Below are 27563 nucleotides of genomic sequence, written 5' to 3' on the forward strand. Positions count from 1 at the left end.
AGGCCTTCGCCAGTATAAAAAATTGTAAGGAAGTTGTCATCCAAAGCATGTATAGGACCAAATGTTTCTGTTCTAGGGAATAGTCATTCATGCCTCAAGCATTCATGCTTCAAGCACCCTGGACATTCCACATTCCTAGTTTCCAACAGACCCCGCAACCTCTGAGGATGCCTGCCATAGATGTGGGCAAAATATCAGGAGAAAATGCTTCTGGAACATGGCCATTCAGCCTGGAAAACTCACAGCAGCCAGATTAGAATCTCGTCTGCAATTACTGTTTCTACAACAGATTGCAGGCGGATTCCATGTGACAAGACTCGTTTGAAATCGTGTTCAAAGAGTCTCAGAAATGAAGTATATCCCAATGTGATAAGGTTAATTGAGTCACTGCAGTTAAAGTGGTGTCAAGCTGAATTAATTTTACAGTGTAGATGCACCCCTAGAGAGAACACTTAAGGAACTCTAGGTCCTCCAGCGCAAGATTATGCTTTACTCCCACTGGAAGTTGGCCACAGAGTTGCATTGAAGGCCCGAGAGTTTCCTAAGGAGAACATACTAATAACAACAATCCTGTCTGCAAAATGGAACCTGTCAATGTGAAGGACCAATTGTATAACAACAACAACACTTTATTTGTATTCCACCTTATCTCCCTGAGGGGACTAATGGCCAATTCCAGCATACTCGGGCTCTTTATGCACAGCTGAATAAAATCCCACATTATCTGCTTTGAACAGGAATATATGGCAGTGTGGACTCAGATAACCCAGTTCCGAGCAGATGTTGTAGGATTTTCTACCTTGATATTCTGGGATATAGCACTGTGTGGATGGGCCCACAGTGATACAAGGCAAACATTCAATACTTCAAAACAATGGAACACAGACACACAGATAAAGGTAAAGGCTTCCTCTTTCATCTCCGGCTCTGGGGGGTGCTGCTCATCTCCATTTCTAAGCCGAAGAGCTTGTGTTGTCCATAGACACCTCCTGGTGTAGCAGCAGATAGGAGAGATAATACCAAGAGCAATCCCTTCTGGGAGACAGAAAACTAGGTTTTTATTTTCAGCTGGGACCCTGGTGTGGAATTGCATCCAAAAACAAACCAGAGTGAGGATAAAGGTGTTGAATTTCCCTTTTATATATCTTTAGATGCAGACAAACAAAGAAACCTGCTTCTACTACATCACTTTTGCATCATAGAAATATCAAATGTATAAATATCCATATTTCCAATATCTTCCCATCAATAATGTGGCCAGCATGACTGCATGGAGAGCCATTTACCTTCCTTCTAAGGCAGTACCTATTAATCTACCCTAGCCGGTATTGCATCACCTGACATCCGCCGGGAAGTAGCAGCCAATAGTGAAAGGACCAAGGCAGTGACATATCCAGCCCATCCGTTGTTTGGGTATCAGCCAGCACGCCAACGACTTAAATCAAGAAATAGTTTTCTAAGATCTACAGAGACACTCGCTTGAACACCCCAGCAAGCGAGAGTCCAAAAGTGGCAGGCTCAAACCCAGAACCTCAATCAATGGCTGATACCAAATGAGAGACTCCCCACTGGGCACACAGAAAACTGGGCGACTTGGAAGGCGCTGAACAGACTGCACTCTGGCACCACAAGATGCAGAGCCAATCTTAAGAAATGGGGTTACAAAGTGGAATCCACAACATGCGAGTGTGGAGAAGAGCAAACTACAGACCGCCTGCTGCAATGCAACCTGAGCCCTGCTACATGCACAATGGAGGACCTCCTTGCAGCAACCCCAGAGGCACTCCAAGTGGCCAGATACTGGTCAAAGGACATTTAATCAACTACCTTGCAAATTCTGTGTTTTGTCTGTTTGTTTGCTTGTTTTTGTTAAAAATGTAATACAAATATCTGGTTGCTGATGACACGATAAATAAAATAACCTATTGATCTACTCACATTTGCATGTTTTCGAACTGCTAGGTTGGCAGAAGCTGGGGCTAACAGCGGGAGCTCATCCCGTCTCACCGATTCAGACAGCTGACTTTTTGGTCAGCAAGTTCAGCAGCTCAATTGTTCAACCTGCTGTGCCACTTCAGCCCTACTTAGAAACAAAACTTGTCCTTTAGGGTAAAAGCCCTCACAAGAGCAGATTATGTCACAAAAATATAACTCTGAGCATACCATGATTCATTATAGAAATAATATTTTCAGTAGTAAATAAAACCTTAGTGAAAAGTATGGCAAGTCGCCATCAATAATGGTATTGTGACATATTTTTTTAATGATGCGTGACACTTTCCCTAGAACAAATACAGATTATTTCAAACTCCAGCTTTCTCCATTTCTCAAGAAGGATTGGCCAATTTCCTTCCCTATTGCTTATGAGTAGCTGTTTTCAAAGCCTCTCTTGAAAACAGTCAAGGTTACAGAGTACGGTCTGACTCACTGTTCTGTGACTGATTGAGAGACATCAATATTGCAGCTGGCAGTGTTTATACACAACCCACTGAGCAAGGATACCTGACTTGGAGCAAAGAATTTCTTGGAAAGAGCTAGCCCTCTCCATTAAGAGAGATTTAAGGGATTACATTACAAGAACAGCCTATTAGGTGTGGGTTGGAGTCTAGTATGGAGTTTCCTATTGGAGACCCCTTGGTCATGTCATGCCTGTGTCCCTATTATCACATCTCATTGTTAGTTGGAGATATAGGATGCTTCCAGGCAAGGCTTGCTTTCCACACACACTACCTTGCCCTCACACATATAATTTTGTTTTAAATTTAGGGCCCTAGATAAATAGCCCAGAATATTAAGGCAGAGAATTCCACAATATTAGCTTTGAACTGGGTTATCCAAGTCCACACTGCCATATATTCCAGTTGAAAGCAGATAATGAGGGATTTTATTCAGCTGTGTGGAAAGGGCCTGACTTTGGACCGTTCCAAACAGGCCCTACATCCCAGGATCTGATCCCAGGTTTTCTGTTTATCCCAGATTACTTGGCAGTGTGGACTCATTTGGCAGTGTGGTACTGGGGCCAGAGTGAAGAGCGGAAACCAGGAGGACTGTTCCACCTTGTCTCCTGTACTATCAGTTGAGGGCTCCTTCCCCCTGCAACAATACAGTACTATATAATACTAATATTGTGTTATGCTAAAAATAAATATATTGCATATACATATAATATTGATAATATTATTATTATACTGTTATACAATATAATAGGCTGGATGGCCATCTGTCAGGGGTGATTTGAATGCAATATTCCTGCTTCTTGGCAGGGGGTTGGACTGGATGGCCCATGAGGTCTCTTCCAACTCTTTGATTATATAATTCTATAATACTACTACTAATAATAAAATATAATATTAATTATATATTATATATTACATGTAATATTACTAATAATATTATAGTATAGTGGTATAGTACAATATAATAATGTATAATGCTAATATTGTGTTATGCTAATAATATAATATGTTGTATATACATATAATATTGACAATATTATTATTATACTGTTATACAATATAATACTACTAATAAAATATAAGTATATAACAATATAGTAATGTATAATGCTAATATTGTGTTATGCTAATAATATAATGTATATACATATAAAATTGATAATATTATAATGTAATACAATAAAATACTACTAATAATACAATATAATAATATTAATTACATATTATATATTACATGTAATATTACTAATAATATTATAGTATAGTGGTATAGTACAATATAATAATGTATAATGCTAATATTGTGTTATGCTAATAATATAATATGTTGTATATACATATAATATTGATAATATTATTATTATACTGTTATACAATATAATACTAATAATAAAATATAAGTATATAACAATATAGTAATGTATAATGCTAATATTGTGTTATGCTAATAATATAATGTATATACATATAAAATTGATGATATTATAATGTAATACAATAAAATACTACTAATAATACAATATAATAATATTAATTACATATTATATATTACATGTAATATTACTAATATTATAGTATAGTGGTATAGTACAATATAGTAATGTTGCATGTGACGTCTGTAGACAGTCCATGTTTCACAGGCATATAGCAGGGTTGGGAGGACAATAGCTTTATAGACAAGCACCTTGGCATCCCTACGGATGTCCCGGTCCTCAAACACTCTCTGCTTCATTCGGGAAAATGCTGCACTTGCAGAGCTCAGGCGGTGTTGTATTTCAGTGTCAATGTTGACTTTTGTGGAGAGGTGGCTGCCAAGGTAGCGGAAATGGTCAACATTTTCTAATGCTACACCATTAAGCTGTATCTCTGGCATTGGGGAGGGGATGGCTGGTGACTGCTGGAACAGCACTTTGGTTTTCTCGATGTTCAGTGACAGGCCAAGCTTTGTGTATGCTTCTGCGAAGGTGTTTAGAGTGGCTTGTAGATCTTCTTCTGTATGTGCACAGATGACATTGTCATCAGCATACTGGAGTTCTATAACAGATGTTGTTGTAACTTTGGTTTTGGCTTTCAGTCTGCTGAGGTTAAACAGCTTGCCATCTGTCCGATAGATGATTTCCACCCTGGTGGGAAGCTTCCCATCAACAAGGTGAAGTATCATAGCGATGAAGATGGAGAGTAAAGTTGGGGCAATAACACATCCCACTTTAAATGGGTCACTTTGGGAGCCATTGCTGTTATATTGTACATATAATATTGCTAATATTATAGTGTAATACAATGAAATACTAATAATATTAATATAATATAATATAATATTACAGTATAAGGGTATAGTACAATATAGTAATGTATAATGATAATATTGTGCAATGCTAATAATATTGTATGTACATATAACTTGTAAGACGCTCTGAGTCCCCTAATATAATATAATCCAGTTTAAAGCAGAAAACTTGGGATCAGATCCTGGGATAGATATAGCACCTGTCTGCAAGGGCCCATTGTTCTCTTCTCTGACTGCAGTATGCTAATTTATGCATAATATGCTCCTCTCTAAACCGATTCTATTATATTTACTATCTAGTTTTGCTACCTGGTTCTTGGTTCGACTGGAAAGAAACCCTCCCTTTCAAAAGGCTAGATAACATTCGCACTGCGCATGCGCAGAGCTCCTCCTCCCTAACACTCTGATGACCGACGCGGTCATTCCTTCCCTAACCCACTTTCTGCCTTCGGGACGCAAGAGCGTTCCTGGTTCACCGAGGGGGGCGTGGCGAAGAATGGCCTGGGCAGCCAATCAGGAGCGTCCTTTTCTCCTGTGACGTCACGATCTTCAGAACACTGGGATCAGCAGCAGTAGCAACAATAACAGTACCAGAGGGGGACCATTTCCCTGCGAGTTGGCCAGCTGGGAGCTGCTGCTGCTACTATCTCTGGCCTCAGGGCAGAACTACAGCCGCCAAATCGGAAAGCTCTAGAAAGAGATCACAAATAGAAACGTCTCGTCCCAGAAGCCATGTCGTCTAGCGGGGCGCCTGGGTTGCACCAAGAGGAAAATCTGCAGGGTAAGAGGAAATCTACCTCCTTAATATACAGATGGATATCACTATATCTATATATGTGTGTCTGTGCATATGATATAATTATACACACACACACATCATATATATGTATCTGTGTGTATGATATAATAATAATAATAATAATAAACTGGGTGCAGTGCCTAAAGACCTTGGCCTGCACTTAAAAACAATCAGCGCTGACAAAATCACCATCTGCCAGCTGCAGAAGGCCACCTTATTGGGATCTGTGCCTTATTGGGATAGATGGCTCCTAACCATGACCTGAACTCAGTTCCTATATTTGATTACTATATTTTTAAAGCTAAGCTATAATTTATTTATTTACTATATTTGTATACCGCTCTTCTCAGCCCTCAGGGCGACTCAGAGCGGTTAACAAAGCAAATACAATACTTAAACATGATAAAAAGAGTTAAAAACAAGTTAAAAGAATAACATTATAACAATAAACATCATAACGATCGATCCTGTTATAATTGCTCTATTCCTATTCTACTACTTGTTCTATCCACCTTCTTGACCAACCTATCCCTTAACTTGTTTTGCATATTGATCCCCTCCCCCAAAAAATGAGATTAGAGGTATCTACTTTGGAGCCCCCGGTGGCGCAGTGGGTTAAAGCACTGAGCTGCTGAGCTTGTTGATCGAAAGGTCGCAAGTTCGATTCCGGGGAGCGGTGTGAGCTTCCGCTGTCAGCCCTAGCTTCTGCCAACCTAGCAGTTCGAAAACATGCAAATGTGAGTAGATCAATAGGTACTGCTCCGGCGGGAAGGTAACGGCGCTCCATGCAGTCATGCCAGCCACATGACCTTGGAGGTGTCTACGGACAACGCTGGCTCTTTGGCTTAGAAATGGAGATGAGCACCACATCCCAGAGTCAGACATGGCTGGACTTAATGTCAGGGGACTACCTTTACCTTTACGTAGTTGCTTATGATGTTTGCTTTTATTGTTTATGATGATATTGTTTTTATGCTGTTTTATATTTTATTGTTCTACTTTTTAACTTTACGTTGTCTGGGCATTGCCCCATGTAATCCGCCCTGAGTCCCTTCGGGGAGATGGAGGCGGGGTAGAAAAATAAAATAATAATAATAATAATTGACACAAAACCACAGTATGTCACAGCAAATGAGATCTCTATGCTGGATTTCTTCTTCTTCTTCTTCTTCTTCTTCTTCTTCTTCTTCTTCTTCTTCTTCGCCGGTTCAAATCTGGGGAGTGGAGTGAGCTCCCGCTGCTAGCCCCAGCTTCTGCCAACCTAGCAATTCGAAAACATGCAAATCTATATATAACAATAGGTACTGCTCTGGCAGGAAGGTAATGGTGTTCCATGCAGTCATGCTGGCCACAAGACCTTGGAGGTGTCTACAGACATTGCTGGCTCTTCAGCTTAAAAATATAGATGAGCACCAACCCCCAGAGTCACATACAATTGGACTTTATGTCAGGGGGAAACCTTTACATTTACCTAACATTACATTTTAACTCAACTAATATAACAAGACTAAAAAATGTTAAAATTAGTAATAATTTTAAAAACATTAAAAATTTCAGAGGAGATATATATATGTAAATATATATAAATATATATAAATATAAATATAATATAAATATATGTGTGTGTTTGTACAGTAATATTATGTATATTTGTAATGTATAGATCATAGATCATATACACACATAATATATTTATTTGTATGTGTGTGAATTATATATGTGTGTGTGTGTATATATATATATATATATATATCACTATTTCTATATATTTGTTGCACTGTCTGAAGATATCTACCTATATAGATATCACTATATTGATCTGTCTCCGTGGTTCCCAACCTTTGGGTCTCCAGGTGTTTTGGACTTCAGCTCCCAGAGTTCCTAACACCTGGAGATCCAAAGGTTGAGAACCATCTATCTAAATCACTATCTGTATCTCTCACTATTTGAAGATAGATGGATAGATAGACAGACACACAAATACACACACACATGTCACTGTCTGAAGAGTTTTACTGTTGGTCTTCAATTTGGAAGACAGGCAAGCAAATTGAAAGCAAACGATCTCCAATAACCCTTCACCATCATCTTCCTGTGTAGCCCTGAAGTCATCCAAGCTAAAGATAGAATTATTATTATTTCAATGATGGTTGGAATCATATGGTGTGAAGGGAAAGGCCAGGATGGCAAGGAAACTGAATGGCTCACATCTCACAATATTTGCTTTGCATGACCGGCGAGAAAATATTCCGGGCATTTGTAATAAATAGCTTGGCTGCATCCACACTACAGAGTTAATGCAACCTGATCTCTCTTTTAAGTGCTGTGTAATCGTGGCACTTGTCGTTTTACAAGGTCTTTATGCCTTGTAGTTTGCCGATGCCCCACCAAACTATAATTCCAAAGCATTGATGCTATAAAACCTGCCTTGAGCTATGGCAGCCCAAGTGTTGTCAAACTGCATCCATTCTACAATGTAGATGCACCTGAGTTTCTTTCCACCGGTGAGGTGTGCCATTCGTTCCCTCCTTCCTAACAATCTGGTTGGCTTTACTATTCATATTCAAAGCGTACATCCTCTGTTCTTTCTCCTTATTTCTGTTCTCCACCTGGCCTTGTTGTGCTTTTGTATGAGTCATCCCTTCTCCGAGCACATTTCGGTCTGTAAATAATTGGCCTTTGGAAATGATTGGCGCCTGGGGGTTGTTAAGGGGTGATGTCATGAGATTTGCTACCAATGGGCAGCGAGAAACCTTGAAGCCAGGTTGCGACATGGAAGGGAGTTTCCCCTTACCTTGAATCGATTGCACCTGTGCTCAGGTAAACATAACTAATACTGTTAGATAGCACTTTGGAATGGGCTTCTGCCAAATGTTCGTTCATTTGTGGGGTGGGAATGCAAGTTTTAGGGTGCATCATTGTAGAATGTATGTGGTTTTAACACATAGAATCATAGAGTTGGAAGAGACCTCATGGGCCATCCAATCCAACCCCCTGCCAAGAAGCAGGAAAATTGCATTCAAAGCACCCCCGACAGATGGCCATCCAGCTTCTGTTTAAAAGCTTCCAAAGGAGGAGCCTCTACCACACTCCGGGGTGAGAGTTCCACTGCTGAACAGCTCTCACAGTCAGGAAGTTCTTCCTAATGTTCATATGGAATCTCTTTTCTTGTAGTTTGAAGCCATTGTTCCGTGTCCTAGTCTCCAGGGCAGCAGAAAACAAGCTTGCTCCATCCTCCCTGTGATTTCCTCTCACATATTTATACATGGCTAGCATGTCTTCTCTCAGCCTTCTCTTCTTCAGGCTAAACATGCCCACCTCTTTAAGCCGCTCCTCATAGGGCTTGTTCTCCAGACCCTTGATCATTTTAGTTGCCCTCCTCTGGACTCATTCCAGCTCGTCAACATCTCTCTTCAATTGTGGTGCTCAGAATTGGATACAGTATTCCAGGTGTCATCTGACCAAGGCAGAATAGAGGGGTAGCATGACTTCCCTGGATCTATAGTCCTATTAATGCAGGCCAAAATCATGTTGGCTTTTTTTAGCTGCCGCATCACATTGTTGGCTCATGTTTAACTTGTTGTCCACGAGGACACAAGATCTTTTTCACATGTACTGCCCTCGAGCCACGTGTCCCCCATTCTGTATCTTTGCATTTCATTTTTTTCTGCCTAAGTGGAGTATCTTGCATTTGTCTCTGTTTAACTTCATTTTGTTAGTTTTGGCCCATCTCTCTAATCTGTGATACCACTTTAACTACTCTGCTGCAATACTATGGAAGCAATGGAGATGTAATTTAGTGAGGCACCAGCACCCTTTGGCAGAGACGACTAAAATTTTGTAAAACTAAAACTCATGATCCCATAGTATTGACCCATGGCAATTAACATGGTGTCAAACCACTAATTCTATAGTGTAGATGCACTTTAAGTCACATTATTATTTCCAGCTAGAAGTACACTCACTGAAGCAGTGGAAATTACACAAGAATCTATTTACTATCTTCCTGATGATTAAATCAATTTAAAGTACATGGGATAAACAATTGGATCCATTAATTTATAGTTTTCTTGTGCTTACCGTAAAGGAAAATTTAACTCACTGTTGAAGTTGAAAGGATTGTTGCCAAATCTGTATTTCAGCATAAGGAAAGGTAAAGGTTTCCCTTTGACATTAAGTCTAGTTGTGTCTGACTCTGGGGGGTGATGCTCATCTCTATTTCTCAGCCGAAGAGCCAGCATTGTCCGTAGACACCTCCAAGATCATGTGGCCGGCATGATTGCATGGAGCGCTGTTACCTTCCCACTGGAATGGTTTCTATTTATCTACTCACATTTGATGTGTTCAAACTGCTAGGTTGGCAGAAGCTGGGGCTAACACTGGGAGCTCACCCTGCTCCCCGAATTCGACCCGCTGACCTTTCAATCAGTAAGTTCAGCAGTTTAACCCACTGTGCCACTGGGTCACCCCCCTATTTCAGCATATCTTCAGTTAAAACACAAGAGAGCAGGTGTGATGTAGTGATTTGTGGGTTGGACTACAACTTTGGAGACCAGGGTTCAAATCCCCATTCAGGCATGAAGCTCAAGTTGCACTCTCTCAGCTTCAGAGGAAAGCAAAGGCAAAGCTCTTCTGAACAAATCTGGCCAAGAAAACCCTACTTTTAGTTGGAAATGTGGCCATAAAATTGAAACATAGAGGTGTCACTGTTATCCATATTTACCTGGGAGCAATTCCAATGACATTCCATGGCACTTACTAGTGAGGAGGCATGCACAGAATTGTCCTGCTAATTACCATAAAGCCAGGTGACGTGTACTTAATGTTTTTGCATCTAAACTGAAACTGGTTCAGTTAATTGTCATTGTGTTTATGTTATTTAGAGCATTTATGCCCTGCCCTTCGGCCAAAAAACGTTCCCAGGGTGGCTTACAAATATTAATTTGAAAATTCCCTGTCCTAAGGCAGGTTGACATAATGTATACATATGCTGTCATAGGCTTTCATGGCCAGAATCACTGGTTCGCTGTATAGCGATGCACCAGAAGCATTCTCTCCTGACGTTTTGCCCACATCTATGGCAGGCATCCTCAGAGGTTGTGAAGTCTGTTGGAAGCTAAGCAAGGAAGGTTTATATATCTTTAGTAAGTCCAGGGTGGAAGAAAGAAGTCTTGTCTGCTTGAAGCAAGTATGAACGTTGCGAATGGCCACCTTGATTAGCATTGAATAGCCTTGCAGCTACAAAGACTGGCTACTTCCTGCCTGGGGGAATCCTTTGTTGAGAGGCGAGGAGAAAATGCTTCTGGAAAATGGCCATTCAGCCCAGACAACTCACAGCAACATAATGTATTCTGTTGCATTTGGTTATTTCTTGTCTGTGTTGCGTCATGGTAGGAGTAAGTCACCTCTCCAGATTTTAACTACAGCTCCTCGCATTCGTAAAATTTGGCTATGCTGGGATTTGCAGTCCCAACAACATTGGGAAGGCTACGCAATATACATGCTGTTCTACAATATAGCAGGTTATTTGTGTTTTCCAAGAACTGATTAAGGGAAGTTATATTGGTCTGTCAAATGCAGACTGAATACAGGACTGAGCACCTGACTGCACAATTTCAGTAACAGATTTATATTGTTCACATCATGTAAGTGTTGTACTATGACTGGAGACCAGGGTTCAAAACCTTACTCAGCTCTGAAACTTTCAGGATGGCTTGGATGAGGAATTGAGGGATGTTGATACCACTTTAACTCCTGCACACAATGTTAAAGCCCTTGTAAAGCTACAACTCCTGTGATTCTGAGCCATGGCAGTTAAAATGATGTCAAACTGTATTAATTTTGCAATGTAGATGTATCCCTTGTCAATTTCTGAGGAAGGCAAAGGCAAACTCTGGGTCCTTCCACACAGCCATAGAACCCAGAATATCAAGGCAGACAATCCCACAATATCAGAATTGAACTGGGTTATCTGAGTCCACACTGCCATATATTCCAATTCAAAGCAAATAATGTGGGATTTTATTTGGTGGTGTGGAAGAGGCCTCCATCTGAGCAAGTCTTGCCAAGAAAACCCCACAATGTTTCACTTTTTTGTTGTTGTTTATTTGTTCAGTTGCTTCTGACTCTTTGTGACTTCAAGGATGTTGTTGTTTATTCGTTCAGTCTTTTCCGACTCTTCCTGATCTCCTGGACCAGCCCACGCCAGAGCTCCCTGTCGGCCATCACTTCCCCCAGCTCCTTCAGAGTCAAGCCAGTCACTTCAAGGATGCCATCCATCCATCTTGCCCTTGGTCGGCCCCTCTTCCTTTTTCCTTCCATTTTCCCCAGCATCATTGTCTTCTCTAAGCTTTCCTGTCTTCTTATTGTGGCCAAAGTACTTCATCTTTGTCTCTAATATCCTTCTCTCCAATGAGTAGTCAAGCTTTATTTCCTGAAGTATGAACTGGTTGGATCTTCTTGCGGTCCAAGGCACTCTCAGAATTTTCCTCCAACACCACAGTTCAAAAGCATCTATCTTCCTTCACTCAGCCTTTTCTATGGTCCAGCTCTCACATCCGTAGGTTACGCAGAATACCATTGCTTTTACTATGGGGATCTTCATTGCCAGTGTAATGTCTCTACTCTTCACTATTTTTATCAAGATTGGTCATTGCTCTCCTCCCAAGAAGTAAACATCTTCTGATTTCCTGGCTGCATTCTGCGTTTGAAGTAATCTTTGCACCTAGAAATACAAAGTCTGTCACTGTCTCCACATTTTCTCCCTCTATTTGCCAGTTATCAATCAGTCTTGTTGCCATAATCGTGGGGTTTTTTTTTTGTTTATTCCGCTTTACTTCTCGATTCACTTGAGGGTCACTATAAGTCGGAACTGAATGTCAACAAAAACAACATCATCATGCACCAAATCTTACTTTGTTAGCCTTGCATGGGATAGATACAGTTATAGTTAGATATTTGGTTTGAAAAGCAGGTTTTTGAAATTAAAATAGTTTGAAGGTCATATCTACTGTAACTTCCATATAACCCTCTTTTTTACCCCAGAGTTCTTTCAGCTCCCAACAAACCCTGCGGTGGCTTTCCTTAGTGTGAAACTCATCTTCTTGAGAAACTTTATCAAGTGACATTGCTGCCTGGCGTGCTTGCAGCTGTTTGTTTATGCTGCATAAATGAGAACTGCTGATGTCTCATATAACCTTCCTTTAGTTTTGTAAGAGGGTGTTTCACAACACTTAAGACTGTTTGTTTTTCACTGTGGCCCAGAGGGATGTGTTTGTTAAGGAAGGCTTATATATGAAATGGTCAGTAAAACATATAATCTCTGCACTATTTATAACTCTGGTCTGGTACCAAGAATGCACAAAGTTGCTTACTATCTATGTAGGCTGCTCTGCTACTCTCTCCTCTTTCCCACCTGTCTTTTTCTGTGTTGTTCTGTTGCTGAACATCTTGGAGTTGCATTTCCCAGAACCAGGGTATGGCAACGACCTGAAAACTCAGCTATAAAGATAATATTTATTTATTTATAGTGTCAGGAGGGAACCAAAACAGTTGTATGCATTAAAAAACAGACAACAAACAAACAAAACACAAAATTTGCAGACTTGGTATTCTATTAAATGTCCTTTGACCAGTAGCTGGCCACTTGGAGTGCCTCTGGTGTTGCTGCAAGAAGGTCCTCCATTGTGAATGTGGCAGGGCTCAGGTTGCATTGCAGTAGGTGGTCTGCGGTTTGCTCTTCTCCACACTCGCATGTCGTGGATTCCACTTTGTAGCCCCATTTCTTAAGGTTGGCTCTGCATCTCATGGTGCCAGAGCGGGGTCTATTGGCTCCTTCCAAGTTGCCCAGTTTTCTGTGTGCCCAGGAGGGAGTCTCTCATTTGGTATCAGCCATTGATTGAAGTTCTGGGTTTGAGCCTGCCACTTTTGGACTCTCACTTGCTGAGATGTTCCAGCGAGTGTCTCTGTAGATCTTAGAAAACTATTTCTTGATTTAAGTCGTTGGCGTGCTGGCTGATACCCAAACAGAGGATGGGCCAGAGATGTCACTGCCTTGGTGGTGATTCGGATAGAAACCTGTATCTAAAAGATGATTTGAATTTCGCAAATGGCTTGCATAATAATGTGTGCTTAAATATTTTTTTCCTTATGTCCTTTTTCAATAGCATGATACACTCACACCGAAGCTGAAACATTATTTGTTTTCCCCCATTAGTCATTTCAAACATTATTATCTCTTTAAAAAAACACATACAGAAGTCAGATAAGCATTGTTTGACTCTTAGAACCAAAATGGCAATTACTCACTGACCTTTCTTAATTTAGCAACCATTAACTCAATTCAGATTGCCCATTATCCAGCCTGAAGCCTTACCTAGGGCCAGTCCATTAATGTTGCAAAATTAAACTGGGTCATGGGAGATTGCTTCTTCTATCCATTAGTATCTCTCATATTGAAGTTTTTGACCTTGGCACCAATATAACCTAACAATTATGGCAAACAGAACTTGTCCAGACCATCTGGAGAGCACAGTATGGAGTAAAGCTGAATATTGCCACTTTTTTAAAAAGTGTGAAGCAGCTCTGGATTCAATAGATTCACATTTTTGCAATCCTTACCTGAAAGCAGAGCTTTCCAAATATGTCATGCCAGTGACACACTTTTTAGACATGCATCATTTCACAACACAGTAATTCAGCTTTGCTGGCAAACCAAAGGTTAAATCAACCCGTTATTTGAGGGTTGAATGAAAAGTAATGCCTCCGGCTTCATAACTCCTCAACAGATGGCAGTACTGGTATGCGGCAGGTACTGGCTTGTTCAGTAGACTCTCCTCTACAGATCCATTTTGGCAGGAAGCCTTAGTATTGGACGGTTGTGTTGTTAAAATGCAAAGTATGGAACCCTGTGCAGATGGTCGGTCAATGCGACTTAAGCAACGTACAGTCATTGAATTCTTGACAGCAGAAGGTGTCACCCCAAAGGAGATCCATGAGAGTATGCAAGCTGTTTATAGTGATTGTTTTGATGTGAGTACTGTGCGTCGTTGGGCAAGTTAGTTTGAAGATGTTGAGATGGGAACATCTGACTTGTTTGACATACAAAGAGTTGGGCGTCCTATAATAGCAACCACCAAGTTTCACAAGCAAAAGGTTGACAGATTGATTCAGGACAATCATCATATCACTCAGATAGAAATTTCAAGCATAATCAACATTTCACAAGAACGTGTGGGTCACATTATTGCTTTGCTTGGCTATCGGAAGATCTGTGCACAATGAGTTGTGGAAACAGAGTGTTGACTTCTTCCATGATAGCTTCAGAAAACTTGTTCATTGTTGGCAGAAATGTATCCAATTGTCTGGTGATTATGTGGAAAAGTGAATAGTGATAGTTAAAGAGCACATTCCAAGGATTATTTCAGCATTTGATTTATTAAAATATTCCCATCCAGGAATTACTTTTCATTCAATCCTCATAAAAGATACGGTCATGGACACACACACACACACAATAACATCAATATATTTGGGCTCACAAGATATATCTCATTAAAACCTTTCATATATATTGTTTATTTCACAGACTCAGAGGTTTCTCATTATGTTTACGTGATACACCTACACACTGCAGTTGACACATAGTTTGGAAAGCTCTTTCTTAAAGAAATAAAGTAAAAAAGCACAACAGGTCAAAATTTGCACCAGGCAGCCCACTTATGTTTTAATATTGGATAGTACTGTTTATGTGAACTAGAACATTTATGTATTGTCAAAGGCTTTCATGGCCTCTGCAGGAATCTACCATATACCATGCAGCATTGCCCAAACATGAATCAAGGAACACAAAAGACACTGCAGACTAATCCAACCAGAGAAGTCAGCCATGGCAGATCACTTGATGAACCAACCTGGACATAGCATATTATTTGGGAATACAGAAATGGTTGACCACTCTCACAACCGCTATGGCAGTCTACACAGAGGAGCCATTGAAATCACAAGCATGTGGACAATTTCAAGGAGGAAACCACGAACATAAAAAATGTGGCTACCAGTTTTTTAAAAAAACTCTAAAATCAAGATAGTAAATAAAGAGCAACACTCAAAAAGCAGAGGAATTCCAGACACAAATCAATCAGGACCAGTTAACACCTCCAAACAAGGAAGGAAGCAGCCAGGCTTTGAAGCTGCAAGGCCATTGAATGCTAATCAAGATTCCCAGTTTGCAACATTCACGCGTGCCTCAAGCAGATAATAGTTCTTTCTCCCACCCTGGACATTCCACAGATATATAAACTCCACTTGCCTCGTTTCCAACAGACCCCTCAATCTCAGGATGTTTGCCATAGATGTGGGCAAAACATCAGGAGAGAATGCTTCTGGAAGATGGCCATACAGCCCAGAAAACTCGCAGCAACCCACTATACCATTTATTTCTTCAATGCACTTTCCTTCTCCTTCATGGAAATTAGGGAATCAAGATAGATAGTATACAGTAGGGTTGGACTGCATGAATGGATGGGTGAATGGGAAAATCAGTGTATGGTAACACTTGTTGTTTCAGTTAAATACCCTCTATCCACTCTGCTATGGTTTCATAGTATTTCTTCTGTTATTCCACTTTACTTTATCTTCATTTTAATGTAAAATTTCTGAAAATCAATTATGGACTGAAATTTCCAATGTATATCTCTGTTTAAGAATGAGATAATATTTGGCATTGGGAACATGGTCTAATTCCTGAGGATTTGGAGCACAGATTCCATAATTCCTGATCCTAGGGCATGAGGGGTTAGGGGAGTTTTGATTTGAAACAGCAGTCTCTAAGGGAACAATGTATGGATATGCATGAAGCAAGAAAAGAGTATGAATATGCATTAATGAATATGCATTAATCCAAAGTCAAGAAATGATTAAAAATGGAATATGGTGATGACTTGTCAACATGTCACTGTTAATCCGAAAATAAATTTAAGTAGTTTAGAATTATGGAAAATCAGATATGGAAGATTTTGGGTACAGTATCACAGTGCTTGGAAAATAAAGTCAAAACAGAGCCGTTTCTTGTAGTTTCTGCACGTTAAGAATGACAATCACACATGACCTCTAAATATTATTGGACTGGAAAACCCAGCAGCTCTAGTCAGCATAACTAAGTGACCTATGTTCTATGGTACTAGCATTGATTCTGAAAAGGATTGGCAAGGAAAAAAGAATTCTGCTGTCAAGAATTCAATGAGTACAATGACTGCACATTGCTTAAGTCGCATTGACTGACCGTCTGTGCAGAGTTCCATTCTTCACACTTTAACAACACAACTGTTCAATGCTAAGATTTCCCACCAAAGTGGAACTGTAGAGGAGAGAATAATAATAATAATAATAATAATAATAATAATAATTTCTGTGTTCTCAAATAATATGCTGTGTCCAGGTTGGTTCATCAAGTGCTCTGCTATGGCTAACTTCTCTGGTTGAATTCCTTCAGGCAGGAAGCAGCCAGACCTTGAAACTGCAAGGCCATTGAAGGTTAATCAAGGTGGCCAATTGCAACATTCACACTAGCTTCAACAGTCAAGAGTTCTTTCTCCCACCCTGGACATTCCACAGATATATATAAACCACACTTGGCTAATTGCCAACAGACCTCACAACCTCTGAGGATGCCTACCATAGATGCAGGTGAAATGTTAAAAGAGAATGCTTCTGAAACATGGCCATACAGCCCAGAAAACTCACAGCAACCTAGTAATTCTGGCCATGAAAGCTTTAGACAACAAATTGAACATCTAATATTTGTGCTAGCATTTTGCCATGGAGCGTTTTATATCTAAACTATTTCCTTGGAAATTCATAGAGTTTACAATGAATGTCAAAACAATAGACAAACAATGATACTACCACGGAAAACAAAAACATGTGCTGTATATTTGAGGCCTGGGCTTCCTTCCAGATTGCCAGGCACTGCTAATGTGTATTGCTCCCCCACCTGTCAGCCTTGCGGATACTGATAAGCAAAAGACCTTCATTACTACTATCAGGATAGAGTTTTATTATTAACAGGCACTAAATTAGGGAATCTGTTTGCTCACTTCCTGGAAGACAAGAAGCCAGCTGTTTGGCCAGGCTTTGAAACAGAATGTCAGCAAATGAAAGTGCTTGGCTTCCTTATATAACTTTGTTTCTCTCCCCATCCCCCTTGTTTCCCCTTCTCTTTGCCAAACAGGTTCATGGGTAGAACTCCACTTCAGCAGCAATGGAAATGGAAACGGTGGCCAGCCTGCAAGCCAGGAACAAGTGCCAGCTTCAGTTTCGATTTACAATGGTGACATGGAGAAAATCCTCCTGGATGCCCAGCATGAGTCTGGGAGGAGCAGTTCACGAGAGAGTTCACACTGTGACAGGTACAAACTGTCCGGCTTTGGCTTTTTTTGAAAAGGATTTTCACTGCATGTGTGTGAAAGGTCTTGTAGTTTGGGAAACGAGGAGATGATGTAATTTGCCTCTCTTGTTGCCATCAGTGCTCACTCTGATTCATTGGACAATAGCCCATGGTGGCTTGACCTTGTACTCCCACTGCTACTCCATTCTCATTGCATTTTATCTTTTGACTTACCGTAATGTGAAATTCTCCGTAGGCAGGGCCTAATAGCAACAACAACAACAACAACAATAAAACTTTATTTATATACTGCTCTATCTCCCCGAGGGGACTCAGAGCGGTTCCCAGATAAAACATAGAACATACAAAGTAAAAACAACATAACCACAAGATTAACAAAACAAAATATGCATAAAAATTGTTGCCATAATACACATATATTAAAAGTACTCCTTTGGAGAATGCAAGCACAAGAGCTTTTGAGGAATCCATAGCTCTGCTTCTGTGAGACCAATGGAGGGGAGAGAGGGGCAAAGAGATGACTTCCCACCATTCTAACCAGGCCATAAAACTGTCTGCAGTTTAGGTGATTGACACCAACTTCAGAGCTGGGGTAGATAAATCAGGAGACAGTTGTAGAGAGGAAATGGATCTAGGGTCCAGAACAGCTTTGGATGTTGTAGATTGCAACATCTTCCAGTATGCCCACTCTGCCACCCTGACACAGTATTCCTCCTCTCTGACAGTGGTGGTAATGCAACGCTTCTCAGGACCCCTGAGGGGGTCGTGAGGGGGTGTCAGAGGGGTCGCCAAAGACTATCAGGAAACACAGTATTTTCTGTTGCTCATGGAGGTTCTGTGTGGGAAGTTTGGCCCAATTCTATCCTTGGTGGGGTTCAGAATGCTCTTTGATTGTAGGTGAACTGTAAATCCCAGCAACTACAACTCCCAAATCCCAAGGTCTATTTCCCCAAAACTCCACCAGTGTGCAATTTGAGCATATTGATCATTTGTGCCAAGTTTGGTCCAGATCCATCATTGTTTGGGTCCACAGTGCTCCTTGGATGTAGGTGAACTAAAATTCTCAAGGTCAATGCCCACCAAACCTTCCAATACTTTCTGTTGGTCACGGGAGTTCCGTATGCCAAGTTTGGTTCAATTCCATCATTAGTGGAGTTCAGAATGCTTTTTGATTGTAGGTGAACTATAAATCCTAGCAATTACAACACAATGACAAAATCAATCCCCCCCAACCCCACCACTATTCATATTTGGGTGTATCAGGTCTTTGCGCCAAATTTGATCCGGTGAATGAAAATACATCCTGTATATCAGACATTTACATTATGATCCATAACAGTAGCAGAATTACAGTTGTGAAGTAGCAACAAAAATAATGTTATGATTGGGGGTCACCACAACATGAGGAACTGTATTAAGGGGTCGTGGCATTAGGAAGGTTGACAAACACTGTGGTAATGGATGAAGAGATTTCCATGGGGTAGCCTAGATGGGATCACTTGAAGTTGGATTTCCCCTAAGGGAATAACTCCAATCCAACTGTTCAATGGTTTGGGTAGCTAGATTGAAACCAAGCCAGTCATTGTCTAGAACAGTGTTCCACAAACTCAGTCTCTGATTAATATAAACATGTTAGTTTTCTCCAAAAAGTTCAACGGTTAATCATTTGTCACAGTTCTTATCAATGTCAGCAGTTTACTATGGCAGGTCAGCCATTACAATTCTCATTAACAACTTTTAAATTACAGTTCAGCAAGCAGGTATTAATTATTAAGAATGGTGGCTTCAGCCAAATTAGGCCCCATCCATACCCCTTTCATATAATTCCATCCATAATCAAACATATCAAATCCACATATATCAAATCTGCGCATCATATTTCATCGTGACATCCAAGCCAGCTTATCAACTGTTAGGAATTGTGGAAGGTGAAATCCAAAACAATTGGAGGAGCACTGTATTGTCGAATGCTTTCATGGCTGGAACCACAGGGTTGTTTTTGGTTTTTCGGGCTGTATGGCCATGTATTAGAAGCATTCTCTCCTGACATTTCACCTGTATCTATGGCAAGCATCCTCAGAGGTTGCTTGCCATAGATGCAGGCGAAATGTCAGGAGAGAATGCTTCTAGAACACGGCCATATAACCTGAAAACCCAACAACAACCCAGAAGAGCACTGTATGAGAAATTCTGGTCTAGAAGAGTATTTATAACTTTTCAAAAGCAAGGGTATGTGGTAACAGTAGACACTAAGTTGAGTGTTTTAAAGACAGACAATATGGTGAAATATTTAGAATTCTGGACTGGAATTTGGAGGTCTAAGTTCAACTGCTACTCAGACATAAAAGTCACAGACTGACTTTGGACCAGTCTCTCCTCTTTGTAGGTTTTATTATGTGGCTAAAGCAGGGAAGAGCAGAGTCATATGCAATGCCTAATGTGAATTGAGTGGTTCACCAACCCTGTAAACAAAGGTTGCTTATTAAAGAAAGTGGAAGATTTTCCTGAAATGTTTATAACATTCTCCTTCTAATCTAATTAATATATACTTTAAATTAAACAAGATCTCTTCCTCTTCAGCCTCAAGTTTATAGGGTGAATTGGAGAGTATTCCCAGTCTTTTCTCTATATCAGGGGTCCTTAAACTAAGGCTCGGGGCCAAATATGTCCCTCTAAGGTCATTTACCCGGCCCTAATTCAGGATCAACGTAAGTCTGAAACGACTTGAAAATATACAACAACAATCCTATTTCATCAGCCAAAATCAGGCCCACACTTCCCATTGAAATACTAATAAGTTTATATTTGTTAAAATTATTCTTCATTTTAATTATTGTATTGTTTTAAAGTGTTTTTTTTTTGCACTACAAATAAGATATGTGCAGTGTGCATAGGAATTCATTCATGTTTTTTCTTCTTCAAATTATAATCTGACCTTCCAACAGTTTGAGGGACTGTGACCTGTTTGAAGACCCCTGCTCTATATTAACAGTTTGCATAGCTAATGTCTTAGAAATTACCCATATATTAATCCTTGAGAGGGATTTCAGAAAAATATATATTCTAAGGAATTTCTGTATTTCATCCTCCAAACTTTTACTAAAGTTAGATTATCCATCATATTTGGGGGAAAAGGTTTAGGTAGCTTGCCTTGTTTAACATTTGTTATTTGTTATTTTCTGATTTTCTAATGGTGGTAAAATTATTCAATTTGTTCTTTAACTTTTCAATCAACATTAAAGTTTGGGTGTGGTGGTGGTGCCTCAAGCAGAAATTGACCACTGCCATGCTGTCTAGAGAATTCTGGGAGTTGTGCCTCTCAAAAGGAATTCCCCCAAACTCGGTATCCTGTGGGAAAGCAGATTAGATATAGAGATAATGTCTGTACTCACAACCATTGTGACATTTTGTTGCTTGAGGTGGAGGAGCAAATGGCACTTGGCCTTCCCCAAATCATGGTCCATTGTGATGTTGAAATCTGGGACAACATCTCACAAGGCCTGTCTCCTTCGATTATAATGATCATCAATGAGTAGCTGCTGCTCAGCATCTGTCATGTTTTTCAGCACATAGTACTTCCCATTGAGGATCCCTTCCAGGCTAGCCAAAGCTTCCACAGCAAGCTTTTCAATAGCATGTCTTTATCCTCTGCTACAATGAGGGGGGAGGCAGAAGCCACAGATGCTCCTACCAGTTCAGACATGGGAACTTAGAACATAGTTGGGGTCCAGATTGTCACCACCCTGCAAGTTATCATGATTCAAGTCCATCTTGTGCTGATCACAAGGCTTGTAGCCTCTATGTCGGTCCTCAATAATGGGGTCGAATAGTTCATGGAACACATCATAAGACTCCTCGTCACAGCTACGCATCCGACTGTCATAATGTAGGGGTGGCCTGGGTTGTCCACCCCAGTCTGAATCACATTGTCCACAAAAAATCCGCTTGGAGTCACTTTATCCCGCAACTTGCCGTACAGCTCCAAGGTCAGCACTTTAGCTATATGGTTGCTGTGGGCGCTCAGATCTGGGTACTCTTCCTCAGTGGAGTAGTTCTTCTTCAAGAGGTTGTGGCTGTTTGAGAATGGCATGGCGGGCCCCTGACTGCAAGGAGCGAGAGGTTCAGAGCAACACAAAAGCAGCGCACTTGTGCCTCCTCGAGTAAGTGGAAGGAACCCGGCTGCTCTTCCAGACAGACCTGCCTCGAATGGTCTCCCTCGGCTTTTATATCCAGCCGATTATAATAAGAATGCTATATAGTAGGGACCCTTATACACATGGGACTGGTAGATGCCATTTCACTTATCCATATCAAATAAGGTATTTTCAAGGTCCTCCAGACAATGTTATGGTATACTTCCACTGGAAGTTACCATAGAGGTGTCTGGAGAATCCAGCAAATTCTTAGAGAGGATACCACTCTTGAGGTGCCATAAAGTCTTGCTGGAGGACCTAGTAAATTTCTAGAAAGGATGTCTTTCTAGGATTTTTTAGATCCTCCAGTGAGAATCTGTAGTTACTTCTAGCAGAAGTCATCTGTTTCACTAACCTTTGCTATCATCCATGGCTTCTTGTTTCGACAATCCATTCAGGAACATCTGCCGCTAATATGGAGGTCATGTTGTAATTATAAATCAGTTGTTAACAGTTTGCTGCTATTTTTCATTATTCCAACTCTGTGGCCTGAGGTATCCGCTCGCCTAGCAATAGGACTAGCCTTGTATTATGGGGAGGGGTTTCCACATGAATTTCCATGGTTTCAAATGAAGTAACAATGTATGGGTGTTGTTTCTTGTTGCTTAATGACTTGTAATTTTCTTTCCAAAGCCCCCCACGTTCCCAGACACCTCAAGACATTCACAGAACTTCCGAAGTAGAGAGTCGTGGCAGCGGAGAAAAGAATAGTTTCCAGGTAAAGTCCACATAAACATCACAATCTTCTCATAGTGACTCCTAGTTCTTTCTTTTAATAAGAAAACGAGACTTCTTTCAATTGGGGAAGACCACATTGTCTTTTCGAGCTCAGACAGCAATGGTTGGTGACTGGGAAATGAAATTATTTCCTTAACCAGCAGGCCTGATTTTAGTTTGAAGCACTGTGTGGAATGTATGTATATATTGAGTATAAACCGGTCCGAATATAAGCTGAGGCACCAAAAAACTGGGAAAACATATTGACTCGAGTATAAGCCGAGGGTGGGAAATGCAGCAGCTACTGGTAAATTTCAAAATAAATATAGATACCAATAAAATTACATTAATTTAACACAGGCAACCTCGTTCTTCTAGCATGAGCAGAATTCTGAGAAATGTAGTTCAGGGCAGGGCCTTTTGAATACTCTGCTACAGAGGTCCTTGCCTATGCAAACTACATTTCCCAGGATTCTGTTTGTGCCAGAAGAACAGGTCTGCAGTTTGGGGTTGGATATAATTTAAACAAAGGCTATAGACTGGATGAAGGGACAGAAAGAAACACAATTCTCAAGAAGCTAATATAAGTTTAAGTTTTAAGAAACACACAGAAACAGAATGGAACTCCAAAGAACACGTCTTTCTCTCTCCTGCAAACGGCACAAAAGACACAGAGGCCTAAATAGCTTTAGGACTAGGATAGCTAAAGGACTGCTTTCCCTTCCTAATGTACATTCCCATCTGTCATGATCCCCTCTGTTATGTATTCTGCTGTCACATGACTGGGATGAGAGGCAAGTTTTTTTCTCCAACTATGGAACTCAGATTGTGTGGGATTGTGTGGTCCTTTTTTATAGGCCACACTGAATTTTGAGTATATTTTCTTCCTTGTTGATTTCATATTTGGCTTTGATTTTTCAGTCTGGTTCTAGGTTTTAAGTGTACTCCTTTTATTTTGATTGTATAGACTTGTTTTGCTCCATAGGATCTCTCTTGGGGCCAAAAGAAATACATGAAACACACAACTAACCTCTTTTTTATTCATACCTCTAATATTTTTAGGAAATCCTTTCTGGAGGCTGACTATTTCTTTGATCACTTATAGTTTAAACTAGATATAATGCTAAAGTCATTTGGACGTAATACTACAGTCATCCCTCCACATTTTGTGGATCTGATTATTTACAGATTTTATCAATATGTTTGCTCTAGCAACCTGTAGATCCTCCAGGGAGATTCTATGGTCACCATCTGGCAGAAGTTGACTGTAGAGCCAACCTTGGAAGATCTAGAAATTCCCAGAGAAGTGTTTGTGCAAGTTAAAACATGGGTTTTGTATTTTTTAAACATATGCTATCTTGAGTCCCCTTTTTGTCATTCTGTGCTCCAACCCTTGCTAAAATAGGGTGTGTGCTATATAATGGTGATTAGGAAGTTTCTTTGAATCTTATTTATTTATTTATTTACAGTATTTATATTCCACCCTTCTCACCCCGCAGGGGACTCAGGGCGGATTACAATGTACATATACATGGCAAACGTTCAATGCTATTTAGACATACAACATATATAGACAGACACAGAGACAATTTAACATTCCAGCTTTCCGGCTTCATGAGGGTATGCTTGATTCCAGCCACAGGGGGAGCTGCCGCTTCACCATCCACTTGTGACACCGAGTCCTTGATGGAGTACTTCCTCATTCTTATGCACGCTGCTGGAAGGTTTTATGGTGCTGTAAATTAGTTAAATTAGCTCTCAGCATAAAGTGGTACCTGAATTTTCTACTTGACAGATGCAACGCTCTTTCGGGCTGCATAGGTCAACAGCAAGCTAGACTATTCATGTTCAGGAGCTCACTCTGACCCGGGCTGGCTTCAAACTCATGACCTCTCGGTCAGTTGTGATTTAATGCAGTTGGCTACTAACTAGCTGTGCCACAGCCCTGTCCTCGGTATCTGTTTTGGACTTCAATTCCCAGAAGCCTCAGCCAGCCTAGCCAACTGTACAGAATTCTAAGAGCTGAAGTCCCAAATAACTGGAACACAAAAATTTGGGAACCATTGATCAAAATGAACTCCAACACTTTCAGTAATGGTTTGTGAAGAGGACTTGATCTTCTGGAAATATGTGTAGTTCTTAAACAGAATTAAGAACTTCAGCAGTTTCAGTGTTATAATAACTTTATCACTGCATTAATATAAATATGAAAACTGATTAACAGTATATATATGCCTTTTGAGAGGTAAACCCCAAATACCTCCTTGGTGTAGCTCTCTACCTATGAATTAATTAGTTAGTTAATATCCTGCCTTTTGCCCAACACAGCATTGTTCTTTAAAAAGTACAACAATAATAAATAATGTACTTTATTTATATTCTGCCCTATCTCCTCGAGGGAACTCAGGGCGGATTACAGTACACATATATGGCAAACTTTTAATGCCGTTATACAATTAACCAAGATAGACTGTACACAAACAGAGGTAGAAGCTTCCCATCTTCTTCAATCTCTGGCATCAATACAATGAAAATTGATAATACAAACAGTAGAAGTCAGTTCAGCTAAATTTGGTATTGGATTTCAGCCTGTCACTATTTTTTAAGCGGGTCTCATAATAATGTTCAACCTGTCTACCTTTCCTTTAGTCTGAAGAAGATTTTCTGGAACGAAGGAAGGAAATTGAACGGCTTTTGAAGAAAAATTCTGACTGGATGTGGGACTGGTCCAGCAGACCTGAGAATATTCCACCCAAGTGAGCAGGTTTTGTGGTGAAAAATGCAGATAACATCAATTCTTGGTAATGTTATGTCCTTAAAATCAGCAATGAACATTTATGAACATAGTTTTCTTTTCTTGCAAAACAGGGAATTTCTCTTCAAACACCCTAAGCGTACAGCTGCCCTCAGTATGAGAAATACCAGCATGATGAAGAAGGGAGGCATATTTTCTGCAGAATTCCTGAAGGTCTTCCTACCCTCACTACTGCTGTCCCATCTGCTAGCCATTGGACTCGGGTAAGGCGTACTTCAGTTCATCCCTTATCCAACTGGTTTGTGGGGGATTTCTTGTTTATTGTATACAAGTAACACCCCCCCCCCCCCCGAGAACAAATAATACAATAATTATCCAAAACTATATGTTTAGAACATCCAACCACACCCTTTCCCTCCATCCCCACAACCATAAACACACCACTTATGACTTCCATCACTACCCCTTGTGAATCTTATATCTATTCAAAGCTACCCTTATATTTGATTTAATAAATTCCCATTGGGGCTACTTTAAAATCTACATTGGCCTTTCTTTCCAAATATCCCAACGCCAGCCTCCATTTTTTTTGCCAAACTCTTCATTATTTCCTCCCCGAATACCGTTGTATAGCTTCACCATTTGAATATAGTCTAATAGTTTTTCTCTCCAGTCCTTTATAAGTAGTTCCTTTTCCCCCCTTTCAAGATTTCGCTTGTTAATCTATCTGCAACAAAGCTGTTGTTTATTTATTTATTTACGGCATTTATATGCCGCCCTTCTCACCCTGAAGGGGACTCAGAGCGGCTTACAATATATATTTTCATACAATATATTATATTTTTAGCATAGTACAATATCAGTATATATTACTATATTGCACTATACCATTATATTGTAATATTATTAGTAATATTACATGTAATGTAAATATATAATTATAATTATAATTATTGTTAACCTACCCGTTCCTTTCTCAAACTGTTGTAGATTCTTTTTTTAAAATAATGTTTATTAGATTTTTGTTCATAAAGAAAATGAACATCGAAAGTATGGGAACAATTTCCAAATAGAAAAGTTAAGAAAAAAGGGACAGCAGGGGAAGGAAGAGTTGGAAGAGAATGGGGAAAGAAAAGGGGAAAATGAGAGAGAGAGAGAGAAAAAAAAAAGGTGTTTGACTTCTTTCTATTCTTTGGTGGTTGTAAAAAAAAAAGAAGCAAATTAATCACCAATCTATATCAGAAACTCTTGCAGTGGACCACAGAAACTGAACAAATAAAGGATTTTATTATTAAATGGGCAACAGATGTAGGACACATGATAAAATTAGAGAAATGGATGAAGATGATTTATAGGTGGTACCTTAACGCCACATAAAATCTCAAAATATTATAAAAACACATCAGATAAGTATTGGAAATGAGCCCAACAAGCAGTGACTTTTTTTCCACGTATGGTGGACCTGCCCCGAAGCAAAAAAGTTTTGGTCGGAAATCCCTATAGACATACAAAAAATACTAAACCTAAAGACTGAAAAAAATCCATAATTTTTATTAGGAATGCTAGAAGTACTGGAAGATAAAAATAAGGAAATTCTCTTAAATTATCTGGTTATTGCAGCCAGAATAGCGTTTGCAAAAAAACTTGAGGCTGAAGGAAATCCCCCCCCAAAAAAAGACTGACAAAAAAAAAATAATAGAAATAATGAATATGGACAAATTAACCTATTGGATTACACCAAACCAAGGTCTTCTGAAAAAACAAACCAACTGGGACCTGGTCAAAGACTACTTCAACTACTACAACATAAACTTGACAATTTGAAGCAGAACAGTCACGAGAAAGCTGAACAAATACAGGAAAGAAGTGGTTTCTCAGTTACTTTTCAAACTGTTGTAGATTCTTTGCTCACTGGTTTACGAGGAGTAGAAGTAGTAGTTGGTAATTCTA

At 39.9% G+C, this 27563-nt stretch overlaps 1 protein-coding gene and 1 pseudogene across 1 annotated transcript in view; one reads left to right on the forward strand and one right to left on the reverse strand.

Annotated features, from left to right (window-relative positions):
- The first annotated feature begins 5243 nt into the window (after positions 1-5243).
- Positions 5244-27563, forward strand: part of BNIP3 (BCL2 interacting protein 3) — a 29803-nt gene continuing 7483 nt past the window's right edge. The window contains exons 1-5 of the mRNA XM_060768652.2: positions 5244-5524; positions 17772-17949; positions 22775-22859; positions 25508-25614; positions 25727-25876. Of these exons, the coding sequence (XP_060624635.1) occupies positions 5476-5524; positions 17772-17949; positions 22775-22859; positions 25508-25614; positions 25727-25876 (569 nt within the window). The 5' untranslated portion in view covers positions 5244-5475. The remainder of the gene's footprint in view (positions 5525-17771; positions 17950-22774; positions 22860-25507; positions 25615-25726; positions 25877-27563) is intronic.
- Positions 21425-22129, reverse strand: LOC132769900 (creatine kinase B-type pseudogene; annotated as a pseudogene).

This window comes from Anolis sagrei, chromosome 3 (genome assembly GCF_037176765.1).
Source record: "Anolis sagrei isolate rAnoSag1 chromosome 3, rAnoSag1.mat, whole genome shotgun sequence".
NCBI classification, from domain to species: domain Eukaryota; kingdom Metazoa; phylum Chordata; class Lepidosauria; order Squamata; family Dactyloidae; genus Anolis; species Anolis sagrei.